Source organism: Peromyscus eremicus, chromosome 1 (assembly GCF_949786415.1).
Source record: "Peromyscus eremicus chromosome 1, PerEre_H2_v1, whole genome shotgun sequence".
Taxonomy (NCBI): Eukaryota; Metazoa; Chordata; class Mammalia; order Rodentia; family Cricetidae; genus Peromyscus; species Peromyscus eremicus.
The window spans coordinates 95,254,438-95,273,174 of record NC_081416.1 but is presented as its reverse complement, the minus strand read 5'-3'; the positions used below and the strand labels follow the sequence as shown (position 1 = coordinate 95,273,174).

The 18,737-nt window shown below is 43.1% G+C and overlaps 1 protein-coding gene across 1 annotated transcript in view; it reads left to right on the top strand.

Annotated features, from left to right (window-relative positions):
- Positions 1-18,737, top strand: part of Dnhd1 (dynein heavy chain domain 1) — a 74,435-nt gene that overhangs the window by 29,944 nt on the left and 25,754 nt on the right. Inside the window, 6 exon segments of the mRNA XM_059269286.1 lie at positions 9,109-9,234; positions 9,587-9,684; positions 9,793-12,682; positions 12,883-13,048; positions 13,206-13,398; positions 13,781-14,066. Of these exon segments, the coding sequence (XP_059125269.1) occupies positions 9,109-9,234; positions 9,587-9,684; positions 9,793-12,682; positions 12,883-13,048; positions 13,206-13,398; positions 13,781-14,066 (3,759 nt within the window).

Genomic DNA, 18,737 nt, shown 5'->3' with positions numbered 1-18,737 from the left:
TTTCTCATTTACCAATTTTGTCAAATATGGCTCCTGTAGTCAGGCCCCAATCCTTAAGGATAACTTAAGGCATCCATGTGTTGAGACAGTATCTTCCATGCTCTCTCTCTCTCTCTCTCTCTTTTTTTTTTTTTTTTCGAGACAGGGTTTCTCTGTGTAGCTTTGTGCCTTTCCTGGAACTCACTTGGTAGCCCAGGCCGGCCTCGAACTCACAGAGATCCGCCTGGCTCTGCCTCCCGAGTGCTGGGATTAAAGGCGTGTGCCACCACCGCCCGGCCTTCCATGCTCTCTTAATGTCTTAATCTTTCCAGGAACTCTTTTTTTTTAATTAATTAATTTTTTTCCAGCCAGATCACAGTTTCCTCTCCCTTTCTCCTCTCCTTTCAGTCCCTCCCCTACCCCCACTCCATTCACTCTTCCTTTCTCTTCAGAAAAAGGCAGGCCTCCCATGTATATAAGTCAGCCATGGCATATCAAGTTGTGGTAAGAGTAGGTACCTCCTTTCCTGTTGAGGCTGGACAAGGCAACCCAGTAGGAGGAAAGGGTCCCCAAAGCATGTAACAGAGTCAGAAACAGCCCCTGCTCCCACTGTTAGGAGTTTCACAAGAAGACCAAGTTGCACAACTGGAGCATATATGCAGAGGGCCTAGATCAGTCCCATGCAGACTCTCTGGTTGGTGGTTCAGTCTCTGTGAGCCCCTAGGAGCCCAGGTTACAAGATTCTGTGGAGGGCTTTTTTTTTTTTTGTGATGTCGTTGGTTCCTCTAACTCCCGTAATCCTTCCTCTCCCCTTCCACAAGATTCCCCAAGCTCCACGTAATGTTTGGCTGTGGGTATCTGCATCTGTTTCCATCAGTTGCTTTATGAAGCCTCTCTGATGATAACTGGGCTACAACAATCTATGAATATAGCAAAAATATTAGGAATCACTTCACTGACTTTTTTTTTTTTTTTTTTTTTTGCCAGTCACGTTTGGCTCTACCCTAGGTCTCTGGGCTGTCCAGCCTCTGGGTCCTGGCCCTCCAGACAGTGTCAGAGGTGGGCTTTCTCTTAAGGCATGAGTCTCAAGCTGGACCAGTCGTTGGTTGGCCACTCTTATAATTTATGTGCCACCTTTACCCCAGCACATCTTGAAGTCAGGGCAAATTGTAGGTCAAAGGTTATGTGGCTGGGTTCAGGTCCCAATTCCTCCACTGGAAGCCTTGCTTGGTTACAGGAGATGTCCAGTTCAGGCTCTGTATCCCCCATTGCTAGCAGTCTTAGCTAGGGTCACCCTCATAGATTCCTGGGAGTTTCCATTGCACTGGGTTTCTAGCTCATCCAAGAGATGCCCGATTTCAGTTGTCTCACCCAATGCTCTCTTCCTCCATCCTCCCTGTGGGGGACCTACCCATTTCTCTGTGGGAGACCCACTCCCACATTTTCCCCAGGGTACTCTTGAGGAGGGAGTAGTGAGACATACTTAGATAGAAGGATAGAGGGGAGAGAAACAGATAGAAACACAGAATAGCCTCGGGAGGACCTGGATAATTATCCACCGGCCCCTTCTGTCTCTTCTAAAGGGCTTTTCATAGGAATGCCAAGGGGTGGAGCAAAAGACCTTCCCTTAGCACAGTCAAGTGCAGACCCTTTCCAATTACCTGGTAGCCACACACATGGTCAAGCAATCCTCTAATGCAGCCCTGCTGGTTAAAGCAAGCTCAGATCTCACTAGGAAACTTTGTGGGCCTCCACACCTCCCCCCACCTGATCCCTCTTGTTCCCATCCTCCCCATCTAGACCCCTCTTCTATCCACCATGGTGTCTATTCTATTTCCTCTTCACAGTGAGATTTATGTGTCTCCTCCCCACCCCCTGGAACTGTCCTTGTTACCTAGTCTTCGTTGGGTCTATGGATTGTAGCATGGTTATCCTTGGAGAAGTGGTTCCCTTTGCTCCACATCCTCACCAGCATGAGCTGGTATTTTTGATCTTAGCCATTCTGACAGATGTAAGATGGAATATCAGAGTTGTTTTGATTTGCAGTACCCTGATGGCTAAGGATGTTGAACATTTCCTTACTTGTTTTTCAGCCATTTGAGATTCCTCTGTTGAGAATTCTCTGTTTAGGTCTGTAGCCCATTTTTAAATTGTATTATTTGGTCTGTTGGTAATCTAGTTTCTTGAGTTCTTTATATATTTTGGTAGTCAGCTCTCTGTCAGATGTAGGGTTGGTGAAGATCTTTTCTCATTCTGTAGGCTGCTATTTTGTCCATTTGACAATGTCCTTCACCTTAAAGCAGCTTTTCAGTTTCAAGAGGTTCTGTGTATTAATTGTCGATCTCAGTGTCTGTGCTATTGGTATTATATTCAGGAAGTAGTATCCTGTACCATTGTGTTCAAGGGTAGTTTCCACTTTCTCTTCTATTAGGTTCAGTGTTTTATGTTGAAGTCTTTGATCTACTTGAACTTGAGTTTTGTGCAGGGTGATAGATATGGATCTATTTGCAATCTTCTACCTGCTGACATCCAGTTAGACCAGCACCATTTGTTGAAGATGCTTTCTTTTATCCATTGTATATTTCTGGCTTCTTTATCATAAATCAGGTGTCCATATTATGTGGATTTATGTCTGGGTTTTCAATTCAGTTCCATTGATCAACCTGTCTGTTTTTATGCCAATATCATGTGGTTTTTTAAAATTATTACTATGGCTCTATAGTACAGCTTGAAATCAGGGATGGTGATACCTCCAGAAGTTCTTTAGCTGTATAGGATTGTTTTAGCTATCCTGGGTTTTTGTTTTTCTATATGAGGTTGAGTATTGTCCTTTCAAAGTCTGTAAAGAATTTTGTTGAAAGTTTGATGGGAATTGTGTTGAATCTGTAAATTGCTTTTGGTAAGATGGCCATTTTTATAATGTTAATCCTACCAATCCATGAGATTGGCAAATTTTTCCATCTTCTGATATTTTCTTCAGTTTCTTTCTTCAAAGACTGGAAGTTCTTCCCATACATGTCTTTCACTTGTTTGGTTAGGGTTACACCAAGATAGTTTATATATTTGTGGCTATTGTGAAAGGTGTTATTTGCCTAAATTCATTCTCAGACCATTTGTTGTTTGTATATAGGAGGGCTACTGATTTTTTTTTTTTAGCTTATTTCGTATCCAGCCACTTAGCTGAAAGTGTTTATCAGCTGTAGGAGTTCCCTGGTGGAATTTTTAGGCTCACTTATGTATACTATCATATTGTCTGCAAATAGTGATACTTTGACTTCTTTTCCAATCTGTATCCCCTTGATTTCCTTTAGTTGTCTTATTGCTCTACTTAAGGCTTCAAGTACTATATTGGATAGATATGGAGAGAGTGGACAACATTGTCTTGTCCCTGATTTTAGTGGAATTGCTTTAAGTTTCTCTCTATTTAATTTGATGTTGGCTATTGGCTTGCTGTATTTTGCCTTTATTATGTTTAGGTATGTCCCTTGTATGCCTGATCTCTCCAAGACTTTTATCATGAAGGGGTGTTGGATTTTGTCAAAGGCTTTTTCGGCATCTAACGAGATGATCATGTCATTTTTTTTGTTTGTTTCAGTTTGTTTATATGGTGGACTACATTGAGAGATTTTCATATGTTGAACTATCCCTGCATCTCTGGGATGAAGCCTACTTGATCATGGTGAATATATGTTCTTGGATTCTGTTTTTGAGCATTTTTGCATCTATGTTTATGTGGGAAATTGGATTGTAATTCTCTTTCTTTTTTTCTTGAGTCTTTGTGTGGTTTGGGTATCACTGTGGCCTCATAAAATGAATTTGGTAATGTTCCTTCTGTTTCTATTTTGTGGAATAATTTGAGGAGTATGTAAAAGAAAAAACAGCCAGGCGGTAGTGGCACATGCCTTTAATCCCAGCATAAGCAGGCAAATCTCTGTGAGTTTGAGGCCAGGCTGGTCTACAGATCAAGTTCCAGGACAGCCAGAGCTACACAGAGAAACCCTGTCTTGGGAAAAAAAAAAAAAAGAAAAGAAAAACAAATTCTTTGTGGTTATTTCTCTCTACTTGTCAATGCTCTGTCCTCTGGATTTTACCCTGCTGATGTTATATTTTACCTACTCATCCATTCATTCTTTCCCCTGCTAGTTGACAGAAGAGGACTCTGTTTGGTCCCTGAGCCTTGGGCCAAGCATGACCTCAGCTTTATTTGCCCTTCTTCTTGGGGCACAGGTTGTTGATGTGGCTATGCTTCTTTTGATAGTTGACTGCACAGGGGTGCAGACATGCATAGCCCTTGTGGCAGTTGACCCCACAGGGATGCAGACATGCATAGCACTTGTGGCAGTTGACCCCACAGGGATGCAGACATGCATAGCACTTGTGGCAGTTGACCCCACAGGGGTGCAGACATGCATAGCCCTTGTGGCAGTTGACTGCACAGGGGTGCAGACATGCATAGCCCTTGTGGCAGTTGACTACACAGGGATGCAGACATGCATAGCCCTTGTGGCAGTTGACTGCACAGGGATGCAGACATGCATAGCCCTTGTGGCAGTTGACTGCACAGGGATGCAGACATGCATAGCCCTTGTGGCAGTTGACTGCACAGGGATGCAGACATGCATAGCCCTTGTGGCAGTTGACTGCACAGGGGTGCAGACATGCATAGCACTTGTGGCAGTTGACTGCACAGGGGTGCAGACATGCATAGCACTTGTGGCAGTTGACTACACAAGGGTGCAGACATGCATAGCACTTGTGGCAGTTGACTGCATAGGGATGCAGACATGCATAGCCCTTATGGCAGTTGTACTTCTCGGTGAACTCAACAAGAGCATACCTCAATAACGCCACCACATAGGCACAGCACCAGGTGCAGGGTGTACTCTTTCTGGATGGTGTGGTCAGGCAGGGTGTGGCCATCCTCCAGCTACTTGTCAGTGACATCAGCCACTGCTGGTAGGATGCCTTCCTTGTCTTCGATATTGGCCTGACATTCTCCATGGTGTCATTGGGCTCAACCTTGAGAGTGATAGTCTCGCCCATCAGGGTTTTCACGAAGATATCTATGTCTGTTGGTTGGCCACCTTGTTGAAAGACAAAGAGCCATTCTTTCTTTTATTCTCTTGTTAAATTCATGGACCTCTTTTGTGCCAAACACAAGGCACTCTGAGATTGATTTAGCCCTATATCTAATGAGAAACTGACAGTACCATTTATTTATTTATTTATTTATTTATTTATTTATTTATTTATTTACTTATTTAGTTATTTACTTATTTACTTATTTATTTATTTATTGAGACAGGATTTCTTTATGTAGCTTTGGCTGTCCTAGAACTAGCTCTCTATGTAGACCAGGCTGGCCTCAAACTCACAGAGATTTGCTGGCCTCTGCCTCCCTAATGCTGGGATTAAAGGTGTGTGCCACCACTGGCCAGGCAATAACATACATTTAAATGCATGATAGACTACCATATTGAGGACAGTAGGTAAGTGAAGACCAGCTCAGAGAACCAGGGTTAGTAAGAGAACTACCACTTTAGACAGTGGACCCAGGCTAACCTTTGAAGAAGTAAGTTTGTCAGACTTGCAAGGTGAGAAAAACATTCCACATAGGGAATAGCACTTTTACAACTTAGAGGAGGAAAGGGTTTATTTGGCTTATAGGTAACAGTCCACCATCGTGGGAAGCCAAGGCTGGAACTCAAGGTAGGCATCTGGAGACAGGAACTGAAGCAAAGACCACAGAGGAATGATTGCTACTAGGTTGCTTCCTCTGGCTTACTCAGTTACCTCTCTTATATAGCCAAGGCCCACCTGCCTAGGTATGGTTCAGCTTACAGTGGGCTGGGCCCTCCTACATCAATTGATAATCAAGAAAATGTCCACAGATGTACCCACAGATGAAGTTAGTTTCTTAATTAAAGTTCCTTCTTCCCAAATGTGTCTAGTTGAGATCTAACTTGAAGCTAACTATGACAAAAAGCATCTAAGAGGATGTGTTGGGAATTACTGGTAGATGAGAAATTCTCTTATTCAACATAACTGGTGTCAGTGAATCCAAGAGATTAAATATGTAATCATGATAGGTGGGTAAGTAGGTAGCTAGGACTTCAGATTTTTTATTTTAGCCAAAACATTTGCTAACATTTTATTCTAAGAATAAGAGCTTTTCATTTCTTTTTTTTAAGATTTATTTTTTATGTATACAGTATTCTGCCTACATGTATGCCTGCAGGCCAGAAGAGGGTGCCAGATCTCATTACAGATGGTTGTGAGCCACCATGTGGTTGCTGGGAATTGAATGCAGGACTTCTGGAAGATCAGCCAGTGCTCTTAACTGCTGAACCATCTCTCCAGCCCAACAAGAGCTTTTTATAAGCTCACCTTTACCTTCTATAGTTTCCATAAAAATGGCAACTCTTTTCTCATACATATTCCAGTCGTTACTGCTCTTTTAGATTAGATTATATAATTAAAATTGTGACATAACTCACACAAATAGGTTTTCAAGCATACTTGCATTTAATCAGGTAAACAATTTAACTTGGATCAAAAATGTTGGAATATTCTAAATAATAGCTTGATGTTTATGTGGTTCTGTTGAATTTTGATCATTAGACAGTACCATTGTAGTGGTTTGATTTGCAATGTCTCCCATATACTAATGTATTGAGGGTTTGATTGACAGTTGATAGGCTTTGGGGAAGTGATAGGATTCTAAGGCTTTACTCTTGATGGATTCATAGTGCAATTGAATTGTTGGGTGGAAGAAAGTAGGAGATAAGGCCTAATTGAAGAAAGTAGTTCACTAGGGATATGTCCTTGAGAGCTGTATCTTGCTTTGGCTCTTCCCATTTTCCCTTTTCTCTGCTTCCTGGTATGATGTAAACTGCTGTGTTTACATCCCTCCCCACCATGATTGGCAAAAACTCTGAGACTATGCACTAAAGTAAGTCTCTCCCTCCTTAGTTGTATGTGCCAGGCAACTAATCATAGCAACAAAACTTCTGATTAATATAGTCAGTATATCTATGATAGAAAGTAGGAACATCCACTAGAGTACTTTCCAACTCACTGAGACTAGAGCCCAAAGACTACTTGGAACAGGAAATAGGCATGTGAAGTTAGAGAGATCAGATCATGCAAAAGAATTTATTCAGCAATATTTAAATCATGGGGAATGTTTTGTTGTAGGGAAGTGATGAGGTCACATTTTAGCTCAACAAAGATAATTGGGTAGCAAAAAATAGTAACTGGAAGATCAGTTAAGAGGCAACTGGTGTAACTCAAGTAAAAAACAATAATGGCCTATACTAGAATGGTAGCAACAGAGAATGAGGAAAGTAGGTGCATTTGGGCTACTTCTGAGTCTGTCTAGGCAAAATGTATAGCTAGTGCAAATTTGTTGTGGAAGAGAAGATATGTCTTTTCTATTATAACAGGAATCTTTATCCTTACACACATCCATGTGCAGTATTTGGTTTAGAATACCTTTCCTATCTATTTTTACATGGAATTCTTGTTCACACTTCTCTTATTTTGGACTAATCATTTTCAGTGTTGACTGAAACATATTAAGATCAGACATCTGTAGTTAATACTCACACCATGATTCAACGGACATTCTCTTCCTACTTTTGACACGAGCACATTTTATGCTGACCTTTTTGCCCGTGTTTGACCCTGGTTCCACACTTTGTCAATCTGCTTCTTCTATTCTACCTTCCTGTATCATTCTTAGATTCCTCTGCTACTAAAATAATATTAAAAACTAGTGGAGTACAAACTATGGATTTGTTTGTGAGGTTTGGTTCACTACCTCTAAGTATAACTTCAGGTACCAAGTGAACTCTTCCAATCTTCACTTGTGTTCACAGTCCTTATCTTATCCTTATCCTACTTTCTGTCCAACTTTCCCTCTGGCTCTAATTCAAACAGAAGATTGTGTAGTTGACATTTCTCCCTACAGGTTTTCTCCTTTCTCTGTACTAGACATCTGCATCAGCTCTGGGTATATTAATTAATTTTTATGGTGGCCATACACCATGAAACTAGTGACTTCACTCACCTGAGTGAGCCCAAGATGACAAAAACTTATGTATTTAATTCATACCCCAGGAAGACATGTTTTTGTAGGGTTAGTGACACTACTAATCGTTCATTCTCCCTTTTAAGTTCTTAGCAAAATTAAGAAGGATATGTATGAAAAGGATAGTACAACATCCAAAATATCCCCAAGAAAATGTTCTTTTTAAATATATAATATGTTGGCAGACATAGCTAGATTAAGACTTCACACAACCTCTTTTAACCTTCCCAAGATCAGATGAGAATCTGAGGTCTTTGTGGGTATATAAAGGAAATGTGGCATCCAAGCTCTCAGGTAACTATAAGGATTTGTAGTCTGTTCCATGTTCCTTAGACAAGCACAACAGATGGGCCTTTATGCCTCCCCACCATTCAGTGGTCTTTTAAAGGAGGATAAAATAGAGGACCCAAACTATTCCAATATAGTTTTCTGTAGAGATACTCTGAGATGAAGGTATTGTGTATTTTCTTTCAAACATGGGTATTTAGAGAGTCCTACATCTATCCAAACCAATTTCTCTCAATTCTGTTGTTAACCTAGTTATCTATGCTGTAGCCAGGCCTGTCTCACAAATTATGGGACAACTCTTTAAGTGGCCCCAAGTAGCTAAGTGCTAAGACCATGAAAGAAAATTTTGGTCTCAACTTTTCTACCAGGATCTATCCCAGTCATCTCAGAATGGGCATTCTTCCTGCATACATACTATGTAGGAACTTGGAGCCATAAGGCCTTTTTCTAGGATGAAGCTCTGATGCATTAAAGAATGTCTGTAGGACTAGATAAGAATGACAATGTCTAACAGGAGAAGTCAGCTGGTTTGGAGTCTACCCATAGTGCCTGTTTTAAGATCTCAGTTCTCTACCATACCAACTCTATGGGCTGATGCAATATCTGAAGATAGAAAAAACGGTATTGAGGTAATTACCTCCCCTGGAAGATCAAGATGTGCTCTTTCCTGGCCCAGCCCCTGGCCTTTGACTCACATAGAATAATACCAGCTTAGCTGAACTTTGACAGTGCATCTTTTTCTTCCTAAGACTTCAGCAGTCTGCAAGATGCCATCCAGAACAGTCTCCAAGCACTATTCAAGATCCTAGCCATCCAAAAATCAGGAGAGCTGCATAAAATAGCTTTAGAGTGGGTGACCATCATGTATGGCCTGGGTGAGTATAAGGCTCTAGTTGGATGGATGGATGGATGGATGGATGGATGGATGGATGGATGGATGGAACCTGATGTAGACTGACCCAGAGGTATGGGGGTGACATGTGGACATTGGATAGAAGATATGAAGGACAGAGTAAGGACTTCCCAGGCTCCTCCTTGGTTTAATGTGACAAGGTCTTTATTTCTAGTGAATGTTTTACTTCCTTTAATCAGGTCCCTGAGATCTGCTGAGCAGTATGCTTCTGTTGGGCTAGTGGGTCACTGGAGAGGTCAGGTGTATGCTAAACCCCCTTGGAGGTGTTAGAACCCTAGAATCTTCCTCAAGTATTTTTCTAACTGCTTACACAGGTGCACTACTGGAGGTATGGGTGGCTTTCCAGCAGAAGTGGATTTTTCTAAATAAAGTTCTACATGAGATGAAGATCCAGTTTCCTGGTGCTGAGCTGGTAGGGAAAGGTGTTAAAGAAGGTGGGCAAGAGCTCCTGAGTATCAGGGCTCTGAGTGGAAGAGCAGAGCTGTAACATTACCCTCATTTATCACCTTTCTTACCACAGAATGCCCGTTTCAAGGTCATGGATGATCAGTATCGGACCCTAATGCGAATCTCTGTAGCTGACCCAATGGTTCTGTCACTTATAGTGCCCAATGCCAAGAGGAGCCCTTACTTCCAAGGTCAGCATCTACAACAACTACTGAAAGCAGGATCTGTGGAGCTGGAGACCATTATCGTAGCTCTGGAGGATGTCCTCTATGGGGTATGTGCCCACTTCCCCCGCCTTTTCTTCCTCAGTGACAGTGAACTGGTGGCCCTCCTTGCTGCCCCTCTAGAGACCTGTGAGGCCCAGTCATGGGCACAGCGCTGCTTTCCTCACATTAAAGCTGTGAACTTCAGGTCCAACCCAACTGATGAGAAAGGCAAGAATAACCAGGAGTCAAGCTCAACTGCACAGACTCCAGAGGAGACAACTGCTGTGCTAGGGGCATATGGAGAGAAAGTGAAGCTTCACGGTCCTCTGCCTCTGCATCCAGACCTTCCTAAGTGGCTGGCCTCTTTGGAGAAGTGTCTGCGTTTTGTAATAGTGAACCTGCTGCAGAACTGTGTGGCCACCCGCCTTGCTCAAGGCCCATCCCTAGTTAATGCATTGAAGGCACTGCCTCAACAAAGACAGGTGCCCATGCAACTATATGTCCAGCACTGGCTAGATGCAGTCCAGGTTTTTCCGTGGCAGTGCATACTGGTGGCAGAGGAGGTAGTGTGGTGTGCTGAGATGGAGGAGGCTCTGTTTGAAAGGGGGACCATGCGCACGACTCGCCTACATGTACACAAGCTGGAGGCACTGGTGCAATTTATACGTGCTCAGAGGAGCTCCCAGGGTGAGCACCCTCTGCCTTCTGTTCTCCAGACTAGCCTATTCAGTATCCTGCTGGTCATGGCAGTGACTCATCGAGATATAGCACAACTCCTGGAGAAGCACCATGTCAGTGATCTGACAGACTTCCACTGGGTCCGCCAACTTAAGTATCGCCTGGGTTCATCTCACTTGAACCCCAAAAGCCCCCTTCAGTGTCTTAAGACTATTTCATCTGCTGATCCCTCTCTGTCACCAGCTATATGCTGGATAGATGTGCTTGGCCGGTCCTTCATATACAATTATGAGTACCTGGGGCCCAAACTGGGGCCTCTACCCAGCCTGATTCATGAGCGGCAAGTGTTACTTCTCTTATTGGCTCTGGAGGAGGTGGCCTGTGGGGCCCTACTGGGCCGGGATGGTTTGGGCAAGACAGAAATGGTGAATAGCCTGGCATGGACCCTGGGCCGCCAGCTGGTAATGATGCCCTGCTTGCCCCAGATAGAGTTCCGATGTCTGAGCAATTACCTGAATGGTGCCCTTCAGGGTGGGGCCTGGCTGCTGTTGGAGAATGCTCATCAACTACCTCCTAGCTTGCTCTCTGCCTTGGGACAGCGTCTGGATGAACTACACCATCTTTATGCCCCACTGTACCAGAAAGCTTCCAAAAACATCAGTACCATAAACCCTACCAGGCTCCTATTCCTTGGTTCTGGATTCTTTGAGAAGCATCATGTATCCATGCGCCTTGGCTATGGCTGTTTCCTGACATTTCGTTCCCTGAGCCTTGATGTGCCTGCCAATCTGCACCTGCTCCTACGTCCTGTGGCACTGGCACTGCCTGACCTGCAGCGAGTGGCAGAACTTAACCTGCTGGGAGCAGGCGTGCGGGATGCCTCCCGAATGGCTGCTCGCCTATCCAAATTATTCTCCCTAGAGCGTGAGCTAGTGTCTGGGACTTTGCCCTGCCGCTTGCCACTGCTCAAGCAGGTACTAGAAGACACAATACAGATACTAAATACAACTGAGGAGGAAAACAATTCCCAGCAGCCCCACAACTTAGCTGCCCCTGAGGAGACTGCCCTACTGCATGCCCTGTTGCATTCACCACTGTTCAGCATCCTTGATGGGCTCCGCCTGCAAAAGCTCCGAGAGCTGCTCTGTGGGATTTTCCCTAATGCTAGCCATGTGTTGGCAGAACCTGTGGCCCATAGACTGACGAGGTCAGTAGTGGTGGAAGAACTCCAGCAGGTAGGCCTGCTTCCCACCCCTAACACATTGATGTCGCTGGAGCAGCTCAGTCAGGCCCTGAGCCGGGCTTCTGGTGTTCTGCTCCTGGGCCCTGCGGGCAGTGGCAAGAGTACTTGTTGGAAGAGCTTACTTAAGATTCAGAATCGGCTGGCAGCTATGGAACAAACCTCAACCCAAGGTTTCCAGCCTGTGGAAATTGCCCACCTATATCCTAGTGTGCTCAGCTCCCAAGAATTCCTAGGGTGGTCAGAGGGTCCCTCCTGGCACTACGGCATCTTCCCCAAGCTTCTTCATGCTGCCCCTCACGGTAAGAGTGTGGGCTCAGAGGAGCAGCCAGAGCAATTCACAGGGATTCAGTTATGGATAGTATGTGATGGGGCCCCTAATTCTACATGGTTAGACTCCATCACTTGCCTCCTAAGTGACCCTCCCCAGCTGAGTCTCCCTAATGGTCAACAGATAGCGCGACCCCTGAGTACCTTTTTCTTGATAGAGGTGGCAGAGGCAGCAGGCATATCTCCTACAGTGGTAGGCCGGTGTGCTCTAGTCTGGTGTTGTGGAGATCAGACTTGGCAATACATGCTTAACGTCTTGATGGCATCCCTGCCCCATGAATACCACCTGCAGCAAGAGACAATCATTGAGCTCAACCACATCGCTGAAGTACTGGTGCCTGCAGTGCTCCGATTCCTTATCCGCATAGGTGCCAGTTCTCTGCTACAGGTACACGGGCATCAGACTGTTTGCCCAGGTGTGGCAGAAGTCACCAGCCTGGCTCTCATCTTGCGTGCTCTACTTGACCCCCATCTACGCTTATATGAAGAGGAGAAGCCACATGACCAAGGTAGGGAGGTAGAAAAGTTGGCTTTTGAGAGAGCTGAGATCTTAAGGGTAACTGGGTTACACCTGAGCCAGAAGCATGGTTTCCTTGGTGAAGTTGGTCCAGGGAACTAAAAGTGACGAGAAGTAATGTAGTCAATCTCTGTTTTCCCCTCTGTCTTCCTTTTCTATGGATTCCTATTCTGACCATGGTGACCATTGCAGAGGACTTTAGTGGCAGCGATCTTGCAACCCAAAGCTTCAAATCTTCAAAAAGCAGGAGCCAGTCTGACAGTGACAATGTGAATAAAAAGCAGAGGAGGCATTTGCTGGCTATCAGCAGCTTTCTTTTTGCCACAATCTGGGGCTTTGGAGCCCACCTTCCCTCCAGGTACCACAAGAATGGAAAGTATAGTGTACAAAAGAGCAGAGGTAGACTGGTAATTAAAATTCATGGGGCATTACAGTGGGGATATGGTGGAATATATGAATGTCATAGATGGAACTTTTATTACTATCTGACTCTTGCCTGTGTGTCCTCTGAGTAGACACTGGCCTCTCTTTGATAACTTCATGAAGAATTCTATTAGTTCCTTGTCCAACTACCCTGAGCCACCTCCTTCAGCCTTGGTGTTTGATCTACATGTAAACCTTGAAGATGGGACACTGGTCCCCTTTACTGGCCATTACCTGAGCAGCTGTGTCAGAGGAAATCTGGGTACTTTCCAGCCCTCTTCCCAGGTATGAAGACAGTGAAGAAATAGTTTGGGTTGAGACTTAAGGAGCTATGCTAGAGGGTAGCCCATCTTTGAGGTCTTCCTGAGGCCCACCTGTTCCCATACTCAGGTGTTTTCACAATTACAAGAATACATGCCGGGCGGTGGTGGGGCACGCCTTTAATCCCAGCACTCAGGAGGCAGAGGCAGGTGGATCTCTGTGAGTTCGAGGCCGGCCTGGTCTACAGAGCGAGATCCAGGAAAGGCGCAAAGCTACACAGAGAAACCCTGTCTCGAAAAACCAAAAAAAAAAAAAAAAAAGAAAAAGAAAAATACACAACACAATTTTCAGCTTGATTGCTGTCCTATCTGGAGCCAGCACAGTAAATCCTGCTCCTATCCTGCAGACTGAACGGCTTTTGTATACAGTGGACCTGCTTCTATCAAATGGACATCCAGTGCTGCTTGCTGGAGAGATCGCCACAGGGAAGTCAGCTTTTGTGGAGGTGCTAGTGGAGCCAAATCACCCTTCCATTCACAGCCCCATTCACCCTGCTTTAAGTTCTATGCACCTTCGTCACCTGCTGAGCAGAGGGGTCCATGGCCAAACACAAGCCGGCTTTTTTGGGTTTTACCAGGAATCCAAAGGCTCACTCCTTTTCCTGATGGAAGATCTGCACCTGGCTGCTTCTGGTGAGGAGATGGGAGGAGGAAATGAAGGGAAAGCTACTGTTACCTTACACTAAAATCCATGGCAATCTTCATTGATTCAAACATCTGCCTACAGATCAAACTTCAGTATTTTTTTTTAGTATTGTTGTCTAATTGTACATGTTCTCTTTGCTTTGACTTGTAATTTCTATCTCCAAATCAGACACCTTTCTTAAACATAAACCTATTTATCTAACTATCTGCTATACATTTCTACCTGGATACCACCAGATCTAGCCCTGGTCTCATCATGCTCTTTCAAATTGCTTCTGTGTCTCTGAGTAACAGATACCACCATCCAACCAGTTGCTTAAGCTATAACTCTTTTAAAAAATTAACAAGTTGCTTAAGCTATAACTCTTTTAAAAAATTAACATTTAGTGTGTGTGTGCATGCATGACACAGAGAATGCCAATGTCACACATACGGAGGTCAGAAGAGAAACTTGAGTCCTCTCCTACCACATGGGGGCCAGGGATCGAACTCAGGTCACCAGGTTCAGTTGCAAGTGCCCTTACCCACTAAGCCATCTCACTGGCCCCCAAAACAGGACTCATGTTGAAGTCTCTTTATCCTTGACTAATGTCTACTCCAATGTTTATCAATTCTGTCTCTTAAATATCATGGTAATCTTTGCACACACTTCTTAGTTTAGAGGTAGACAATCATTACTTGGAATGTTGACAGCTCCACTGTGAAGCCTTTTTGTGACTAGGCATTCTCTGGCTTCTATAATCTACTCTCATTGACTCAACAAGTAGTCCCTTGGAATGCTGTCCTCTCCTCCCTTGCCTTGGCTTATTTGGCAAAAATCCTATTTATTCTTTCCAAGTCATCAAAGACTGTAGAATCTCCAAGAAGCCTGAGCCCCCAGGCTGGGTTAGATATCCATCCTAAACTGTATACAGGTTAACAATCTCATTTTATGATTGCATACACATTTTTTTTTGTCACATGACGGCATGAATCTGTCTCATTCATTTTAGTAGACAGAATAGGAGCTAAATGCCCAATAAGCATTTGTAGAAGAAGAGATACTAAAAGAAAAGAGGGGAAAATTGACTGAAAGTTTGAGATATTGAAATTTAAATTTCCAAAATGTGCTACCTCCAGATGGCAGGTTCTACATGTGGCATGAGAAAAAGCATGACTAAAGTTTAAATAGAAGTTGTTTGAGTCAAGGGAAGTCAGTAGGTTGAAGTACTGGGTAGCTTGTTCAATCAGATATTGAAGTCTGTTATGGTATGTAGAAAACTTGAGCCAGGTGTATTAATACTATTAAAAACTGAGAGGTAAAATGTATTGAATACTATGTCTTACATGCTTAATGTTTTTTGTTTTGTTTGTTTATTTTTCTCTGTATGATTGTTTGCTTGCATGTATGTATGTATATGGACCACATGCATGCTTGGTGCCCGTTAAAGCTAGAAAGGGGCATCAGAGCCCCTGGAATTAGAGTTGCAGACTGTTGTAAGCTGGCATGTGAATGTTAGAAATAGAAACTTGGTCCTCTGGAAGAACAGCCAATACTCTTAAACACTGAGTCATCTCTTCAGCCCCAGGTGGGGATTTTTGTAAAATGATGATTTTTAAAGAGGAATAAGTTCAGAGTGGGGAGAGTATTAGGGAGCTAGAGAGATAGCTCAGTGTTTAAGAGCTCTTGCTGCTCTTCCATGAGTTCAGTCTCGGCACCCACACTGAGCAGCTCACAACCACCTGTAACTACAACTCCAGGAGAACTGATGCTCTGTTCTGGCCTTTTGGGGTGCTCATATTCACAGACACAGACAGACAGACAGACAGACGCATGCATGCACGCACAAAACTTCAAAAAAAAAAAAACAGATAAATTTTTTTAACTTGTTTGAGACACCCTAGCTATTAAGTACCAAGATTAATATTAAAATCCAATTCTATTTTGCTCGAAACCTTTTCAACTATGTTTTGTCCGTTATGAATTTAAATAGTAATTAAGGTGTGGGTAGATAATAAAAGGAATAAAAGCAGATCAAGTAAGATAGATGAATACATATATGATACATTTCAGCTAAGAAAAGACAAATAGGAGGACTAAAAACATTGCAAACAATATGAAAAGTGACAAATATTAGAGCTGCTAGTGTGAAAAAGTGTCTTACACTTACATTTCCTACAAAATTTAAAGAATGACTACACGTTAAAAAAGAAAGATAGAAAAAAATGTGTCCCACTATCAAGAAGAAGCAAAGAGCTGGGCATGGTGGCACATGCCTGTCATTGCAGCCTTCAGGAAGCTGCAGTAGGAAGATAGGAAGATCATGAGGCCATCCTGAGCTACACAGTAGCTACACCCTCAGAAAGAGGAGGGAGAAGATAGATGGGAAGAGGAGTTTAATAGAAACTGACCCTGGCTGATATACATGTTAGATTTAGCAGGAAAATACTTTAAAGCAACTATTAAAGTATTTAAGGGGCTGGAGAGATGGTTCAGCAGTTAAGATCACTTGCTGCTTTTCCAGAGGACTCAGGTTTAATTCCCAGCATCCATGTGGCAGCTCACAACCATCTGTAACTTCAGCTCCAGAGGGTCTGACAACCTCTTCTCACCACTGTGAGTACCAAGCATGTATGTGGTACACATATATATGCAGACAAAAATTCATACATGTAATATAAATAAATCTAAAATTGTATTCAAGGGTGCTTGAGAGATGACTCTATGGTTAAGAGCATTAGTTGCTCTTTCAGAGGACCTGAGTTAATTCCCAGCATTCACATGGCAGCTCACAACCACTCGTAACTCCAGCTCCAGGGAATCTGATGCCCTTTTCTGGCCTCTGCTAGAACCTGCACATACATGGCATATGTTCACACAAACATACACATAGACATAAATAAATAAAATCTTAATAAGAAATGCTAAATGACTTTGTTCAGCAGAGTGGCCGTGGTAACAAGAGTTAAGAGCATCAAAAATAATGATTGTGGTTGCATATAAACAACTGTCATTTTCTTTCTGTACTTTCCTTAAAAGATAGCTGGTAGTCAAAACAAATACAATGATGTTGTTAGTGTGTTTGAATGTGGGTAGAAGTAAAAGTGGGGAGAAATAAAAAATTGTATTACAATATTGTTGTTTTCTTGTATTTGCCTGAAGCAAAAATCAAACACCTGTCCCTAAATAAAGTACATGGATAAACATTGTTTGGAAAAGCCAAAGCCTAGGACTAATATAAATGCCCCCCTCCATGTGTTGTTGATGGATCTACAAATTGTGGCATTTTCATAATGGAATATTTTACTGATATATAAAAACATATGAATGTCAAATGCAGGCAAAGTGAAAGAAAACAGATATGATTAAGTAGCTACTATATGATTCTATTTATACAAACTTCTAGAAGAAGCATAGTTGACAGTGATAGAAATCAGTTCAGAGAGCAATGTATGCATGGTGGGAGAAGGGGGTAACTGTAGAGGAACACACAGGAGCTTTCAGGGCTGATGAAATCTATAGCTTTAAAATGGTGGTTTACAGAGGTGTCTACATTGTCAGAACTCCATGATACATACATTTAGACCTATTTTTGTTTTGTGTAAATCGCTGTTTTCTCTTTTCTGTTTTTAGATTAGGACATAAAATAATGGGTTTCATTATGGTATTTTCATGCATATGTGTCTTTATACTTTGTTCTCAACTCCCTTCCCACCTCCTTCCTCATTCTCCTTGCCTCTCTCTCGTAAATCACATCTTAAAGTCCTTTAAGATTTTATTTATTTGCGTGTGCGTGCGCGCGCGTGCGTGTGTGTGTGTGTGTGTGTGTGTGTGTGTGTGTGTGTATAGGTGCACCTTGTGCCACAGTGTGTATGTAGAGGTCAAAGAACAACTTTCAGGAACTGGGTCTCTTTCACCTTCTGAAGCAGCAGGATCTCTCTTGCTCCACTGCTGTGCTGTGTACTCCAGGCTAGCTGGCCCACAGCTTCCCTGCAATTCTCCTGGTCCTACCTCCCATCTCTCAGTAAGTGTGCTGGGATTAAAAATACACCTGGCTGTTTTACATGGGTTCCAGAGATTGAATTCTAGTTGTCAGGCTTGTTTGGCTAGTACTCATACTCACTGAGTCATCTCCCTAGTCTTTTATTTATTTATTTTGTGGGGGGTGGGGTGGGATGGGGAATGAGGTGGGTTCTCATGTAGTCCAGGTTGGCCCTGAAGCCACTATGTAGCCATAGATGGCCTTGAACTCTTGATCCATCTGTCTGTATCTCCCAAGTACTGGGATAATAGGTATGTACCACCATGACTGGATCAAAGCATAGGTGTGATATAACTGTGCATTCTCTAATGGAGATGATTTGCACTTTCTTTTCTTTTTTCTTTTTTTGTTTTGTTTTGTTTTTTCAAGACAAGGTTTCTCTGTGTAGTTTTGGTGCCTGTCCTGGATCTCGCTCTGTAGTCCAGGCTGGCCTTGAACTCACAGAGATCCACCTGGTTTTGCCTCCCGAGTGCTGGGATTAAAGGCATGCGCCACCACAGCCTGGCTGATTTGCACTTTCTAATTGAGATCTGACTCATTTTCCAACCATCTCAGCTTACAAATCTTATTACAATATTCATTCCCTTCAGGCAATGAATAGGTAGGATCTAGGAGAGGAGAGAGAAGATATCACTTC